A 6565-nucleotide genomic window follows, 5' to 3' on the forward strand; every position below is an offset into this window, starting at 1 on the left:
AGGAAAGATAGAGAGAGGGGGGGGAGAGAGTGTGTGTGTGTGTGTGTGAGAGAGAGAGAGAGAGAGAGAGAGAGAGAGAGAGAGAGAGAGAGAGAGAGAGAGAGTATGTGAGAGAGAGAGAGAGAGAGAGAGAGAGAGAGAGAGAGAGAGAGAGAGAGAGAGAGAGAGAGAGAGAGAGAGGGAGAGGGAGAAACCGACAAACAGAGACAGAGCGATGGGAGGAGAGTGAGAGTGAGAGACAGACAGACTGAGAGATGCTGCAAACACAACACACAAGCTCCCAAACTCGACACTCTGCCTGACAATTATGTGGACACGCTTAATTACTGAGCACTCCCGGAATAGCCCCAGCGGTGGCATATTTCACATCTGCGAGTGGCAAAACAAACTCTGCGTCCAAGTTAGGCTGCACAATTCATCGAAAATAATCGAAAATCGTGATTGAATCGTGATATCGAAATCGTGATTTCAATCGTGATTTAATCGTGGCAATAGTGATGTGCCTTTGAGCGTCCTTATACTGACAGGGTGAGGGTTCTGTCCAGAAATCTGTCCACCTAAGTTTCATGCTGTTGCCTTTTACATAGTTATTACAATTCAGTTTTATTTTGTTCAGCCTGTATATAATTAACTATTGGTTATATTTCATTTTGGTATTATTTTAAAATAAAATTCTGCAAAAAATCAATAATCGTGATTAATAATCCTGATTCCGATTTTGACCCAAATAATCGTGACTGTAATTGCTTCCATAATCGTGCAGCCCTACGTCCAAGTCCAAGAGCGCTTATGTGCCTTCCTGCCTCCCCATTGTCTCCGACCGACAGCAACATGGGTCCAGCTCCACTGCATGCTCAAGTGTGGAAACCGTCAGCATTTTGCTTGTTTTGTGGTTGTAATGTAATGATGATAATGATGATTGTGCTAAGAAAGATACTGGCATAAACTCAAACGTTTGTGCTTCAACACCCATGTATACCAAGGTTCTGCAATAGATGTGCAATAATATTGTAGTATGATGTGCAAAAACCATGTTATGTAATTATAGGCTATGTTATGTTCTTATGTAATGTTAAGCTGATATGTTATGCTGTCTTGTGTTATGTTATGTTATGTTATGTTATGTTGTGTAATGTTATGTTATGTTATGTTATGTTATGTTATGTTATGTTATGTTATGTTATGTTATGTTATGTTATGTTATGTTATGTTATGTTATGTTGTATTGTGTTGTGTTGTGTTGTGACAATCTGCAGTGTTATGTCGTTATGTTGTTCTGTTAAAAACTGCAGGGAGCCTATACATTTTCTAGGCTACTTTGCAACACATAAGGACATACAGAAACAAATGCATGGGCATCAGAGGCAGAGATCTGAATTTTGGGGGGGATAGATTACAAAATAAAGCACTTGGAACTGATCTCTCTCTCTCTCTCTGTCTCTCTCTCTCTCTCTCTCTCTCTCTCTCTCTCTCTCTCTCTCTGTGTCTCTCTCTCTCTCTCTCTCTCTCTCTCTCTCTCTCTCTCTGCCATTGCACTTGTCAGCAGACTTTGAAACAACTCATAGCCTATGGCAACCCCATCTTGTAGGGAAAAGACACATGGGTGGAAGTGTGTCAGAAAATGACACCTCGGGGACTAGCAGATAAGGACGGGAAGGAAAGCCTGGAAATGGTCGCTTTCCTCAGCAGCACAACATCTATACGCGCACACGCACACATCCACACATGTGAGGCTACTCCAGTTTACGAAAGCTCGGTAGACCAGCCCTCCGCCGTTGCCGACCAATCCTGTGGTTTAGCAGGGACGAGCCTTCAGACTCTACCTCGCATTTCTACTCTTGTAACCCACTCTCGCAGTCATGTGACGGCAATATAGTACAACTACAGTACTGAGCAACGCGGCAGACAGAACAGAAGCAGCGCCACACGGCGTGTCTCAAGGGCAAATAACGCATTAGGAAAAACAGCGCAACGCGCAAAGGACTACAAAAAAGTCGCAAGATCGGAACTAAATCATTGGAATTGTGCATGGTTCCCCATTTTAAAGGTGAGCGAAATTCTCCAAAAGGCTTCGATTTTGCTCCTGGATGGTGCGACTTGGCTTGTATGGGGAGTCGTGCATGAGATGTGGGGCGTGCGTCGTTTCCACAGTGTGCCATATGCTGCAGCATGCGGGTCTCTGGACGAAAACATGTTTACGTTGAAGAGTCGGAGCGCGGCGCTACCTCGTGCGCCTTGGCGTGTGCGCTGTAGTACTCGGGAGAAACGGCAGAAAATGGGCAATTAGGTTCGTGGTTTGAAATAGGTCTCTATTTATTTAACATTTGCATTTAATTCACACCCTTCCATTGCATATTTCTCTAACAGAATAATAACACCAAAACGCAGTCCAGTGCCCTAAACGCACATGTTTTGCACTAGCGTTTAATATTACTGAACAGACTGGAAAATGCAGTCTGCGGTTTATATTTCATATAAATTCTCATTGGTTAGTTGTATAGAAGGATTTCTATACAAGAATTTGATTACAGGTGCCTTTTAATTTGTTGCTGAATAGGCCTAGGTACGAAACATGTCAATTATTTAGGAAAATTACCATTAGAAAATGTTATTTACCCCAGATAGTAAGCTATTAATGGAGGGAAATTATTGTTTTGTGAAGTGCAACGTTGGGAGGTTTGCACTATTAGAGTTGTGTTTGAGGCTAATTTATGGACTCTTGGAGCTATCTGTGTTGCACGCATCTGATTTATGCGCTATTAAAGGCGCTCGGTTGCTGCTCTCTTCTGCCCCACGCGGTGTTTCACGTTAATCATGTTGACGTTTTATTTTTTTTCTAAGACGCTCGAGGGTTACTGTCGGTCGCAGAGTTGAGGTAGAGCAGCAAGAGCGAGGGAGGGAGAGGGGCCCGCGGCGGGGAGACAGCTCCCTTCAAAGACCATGCGCGTCCAGTCATGTATCGACTTTATGTGTATTAATTCTACTAAAGGGGAGTGGTGTGGTCTAGAATAATTTCGAGTCATTCCCTAATCAATACATACATACCATACATACCAGGCCAATGTAATATTGAGAGATCTGGTATGTCTGCGGATCAACCGTGTGAATTGCATCCCATTCATACGGCAGTGTCAAAGCGTTCATTCAGTGTTGTCAGGAAAGCCTATAATCTGTCATCCTTAACCGCCATTTACAGTGACAAGAGACTAGAAGAGATGATTGCCACGTGCACGAGTTAAGTTATCCAAACCATGACTGTATAGAGTGCGCTTCATGTTAGTAAGGAGAACGCTCGTATCGCGGGGAACGATTCGGCGTTATTTTTAATCCCGTCTACTCTTTGAAATACAATACTTGTTGAAGCTATCGGCTTGGATTCTCTGATTGGGAAGCGGTCCCAGAAGTTGTCCAGCATGCATGCCAACCACTTGCACGCTAACCGCGTGCGCGCTCGAAATGGAAATTCATAGAATTCCATATTTCGCATTCGCGAGGACGGAACGCAACAGAGAGAGAGAGAGAGAGAGAGAGAGAGAGAGAGAGAGAGAGAGAGAGAGAGAGAGAGAGAGGGAGGGGGAGGGAGGCAGTGCACAGTGCAGGGGTGTATGTTGCGATTAAGATGTCCAAGAGATATGATATGAAAGGGGTTATTCTTCAAATGTGTTCCAGTTATGCTGCTAGAGAGCTGGCTCTCTTTAATGCTGACAAGACTTTGAGGTGAGCAGCTGACGTCATGCCATAGTGGAGAGTAACTAAACTTACTATCTCTCCCATTCTGTTTCCATGCAGGGCAGCTGTGGAAAGACAAACTCGAAAGCATATCTCTTCGGTCGGTGAGAGAAAACAACAGGTGTGCCTCTTACTCGCCAGTGACTTTATGTTCTAAGAGGTGCCCTTGCAGTGGCACCCGGCACTTTTCACTTCACCTTAATGGTCGCCTGACACTAGTAGGGTGCCAAAAACAAACAAACAAACAAACAAGTAAAAAAGATAAAAATAACAACCCACGCACACACACAATCAGAAGGAAGGATCTTATTTACCTCTCAACGAAAATAAAACAAAACATAACAAGGCGACAGACGAGCGGGATTACAAGTTGTTTGTTGGCTGTCTGTCCCTGCTGGGATGGTGGACCACTTTGTGAGCAGCAGTGGGGAGCACTTCTTCTCCTATGGAGGCCTGCACTCGCCCTCCCTGGTGTCCTTTCACCTGCACACGGACATGCTGACGACGGAGCGCAGCCCGGAGCGGAGTCTGGGTCTGGGTCTGGAGCGGACTCTGGTGGACCGGGTCAGCTACCAGGTGACGGCGTCTCCGTTCTCCGAGGATGAGCTGAGCGACTCGTCCAGCCTGCGCTCGTGCTCCTCGCCCGACTCGCAGGTGCTCAGCTCCAGCTACGGCAGCGCGTCCAGCGCCGAGAGCCAGGACAGCATCCTGGACTTTCTTCTCTCGCAGACCTCCTTAGGTGGAGGGGGAGGTGATGGAGGTGGCGGAGGAGGAGGAGGAGGAGGAGGTTCGAGCGGCGGTAACGGCGACGGTGGATCGGCGGCGGCGGTGACACCCATGTCGCTGGCCAGCCTGCTGTGGGACTCGTCGTCATCGCGCCGAGAGGAGCCGGTGAAGGAGGAGAGCTTCGATATGCCCATCTGGTCCTCCTCCTCCACGCTGGTGGTGCCGGTGTCAGTGCCAGAGGAGGAGGAGATGGAGGAGGCCATCGAGCCTTTCCAGCCCACGCTGGAGGAGATTGCGGAGTTCCTGGAGGAGAACATGGAGGTGGTGGCCGGCTCCATGATGAAGTGTGAGCCCAGGGAAGGGGCCACGACGCTGGGCCTGGGCTTCGAGCTTGACCTGGGCTTCGGACTGGGCGTGGAACTGGGGGCTGGCGATTGCGACGACGGGGGAGCGGCGGCGGAACAAGCCGTGGCAGCGGCGGCAACGAGGGCCCCGGTGGCGACCAAGCCCCAGCACTCAGACCAAACTGTGCCAACCATGCCAACCACAATCACAACCTCCACAGATGCCATGCTCATCAATTCCACCAGCGCAGAGACCAAAATTGCCATCCCGCCCCCACCACCACTACCAGCAGCACCATTGACATTGACACTGCCAGCAGCGCCAGTGGTGGGGGGCCAGTGTCTGGAGGATGCTGAGGCGTCGACGCAGGACGTTGTGAAAACGGAGACCCAGTGTCTGCCTGTGACAGAGGCTGGCGCCAACGGTGCTGGTGGTGCTGGTAGCATCAGTGGTTCTGGTGCCAGTCCTGGGGGGGTGCCAGTCATCCTCCAGATCCAGCCCATTCAGATCAAACAGGAGAGTCCGTCTCCAGCCGCTGGCCCCACCCTGACCACCGCCACCACCGGCACCACCACCTCCACCCCTGCAGGGGGCGCAGCTGCCCCGCCTCAGGCAGTGACCACCCCGGCCGCAGACATCAAAATCGCCCAGCTGCTGGTCAACATCCAGGGCCAGACCTTCGCCCTGGTGCCCCACCTCCTGCCCTCCTCCCCGACATCTGCCACCCCCGCAGCAGCAGCAGCAGCAGCAGCAGCAGGTGTGCCCGGCGCCAACCTCACCGCCACCGGCACTGTCACGGTGAACGCGGCGTCCAAGTTTGTGCGCATCGCGCCCGTGCCCATCGCCGCCAAGCCCTTGGGCATCGGGGAGGGCGGGCTGGGTGGCGTGGCGGGCCTGAACGGTGGCATCCTGGTGGGGGGCGGCGGCGGGCCGTGCCAGAAGTACCAGAAGAACCCAGTGGCCGACCTCATCAAGATGCACAAGTGCTCGTTCCCCGGCTGCGGCAAGATGTACACCAAGAGCAGCCACCTGAAGGCACACCTGCGGAGACACACGGGGGAGAAACCCTTCGCATGCACCTGGCCCGGATGCGGATGGAGGTGAGACAGAGAGAGAGAGAGAGAGAGAGAGAGAGAGAGAGAGAGAGAGTTTGTGTGTGTGTGTGTGTGTGTGTGTGTATGTGTATGTGTCTGTCTGTCCGTCTGTCTGTCTGTCTGTTTGTGTGTGTGTGTGTGTGTGTGTGAGAGAGACAGAGAGACAGACAGAGAGAGTCACCAACTTACTTGGCTACAATGCAATTTCCCATTTGCAACCCATTTACAGTAAGTTGCTAATTGGTTAGCAACAGTGTTTTTGAAAAACGGGGTCGAGCACGAGTTCCGGTAACACTTTGACTCTGGATCCTTTGTAATTGGTGATAATGAGTTACCTGATCCACAGATGTTGCCTGACTTTCAAATCTCTTGACATTACTGAGATTATTATTACAATTACCGAAGGTGTTGCGTCACTAGGAGGTCGCAGCCTGGCTACCACTGATGTAAGAAGAAGAGTGTTCCAAGAACCGGGCTAAGTAGTAAACCAGGCTACGTTACCCTTGAGGTAGTGGTAAATCATCTAATAGAAGAGCCTGGAGTCCTCATTTTCTTAGCTAAATGACACCTGTGGACTATCTATTAGCAGGTTTACCACTTCCTGTAGGTTAACTTAGCCAGGTTTATCACTTAACCATGTTCTTGGAGTAGGTCCCAGCAGCACAATTGGC

At 49.8% G+C, this 6565-nt stretch overlaps 1 protein-coding gene across 2 annotated transcripts in view; it reads left to right on the plus strand.

Annotated features, from left to right (window-relative positions):
- The first annotated feature begins 1722 nt into the window (after positions 1-1722).
- LOC134462211 (Krueppel-like factor 15) overlaps positions 1723-6565 on the plus strand; it is a 19522-nt gene continuing 14679 nt past the window's right edge. Inside the window, exons 1-2 of one of the 2 annotated variants that reach the window (XM_063215119.1) lie at positions 1723-2047; positions 3790-5900. In XM_063215119.1, the coding sequence (XP_063071189.1) occupies positions 4129-5900 (1772 nt within the window). In that variant the 5' untranslated portion in view covers positions 1723-2047; positions 3790-4128. The remainder of the gene's footprint in view (positions 2048-3789; positions 5901-6565) is intronic. The other variant, XM_063215120.1, reaches the window with a different exon arrangement.

This window comes from Engraulis encrasicolus, chromosome 14 (assembly GCF_034702125.1).
Source record: "Engraulis encrasicolus isolate BLACKSEA-1 chromosome 14, IST_EnEncr_1.0, whole genome shotgun sequence".
Lineage (NCBI taxonomy): Eukaryota > Metazoa > Chordata > Actinopteri > Clupeiformes > Engraulidae > Engraulis > Engraulis encrasicolus.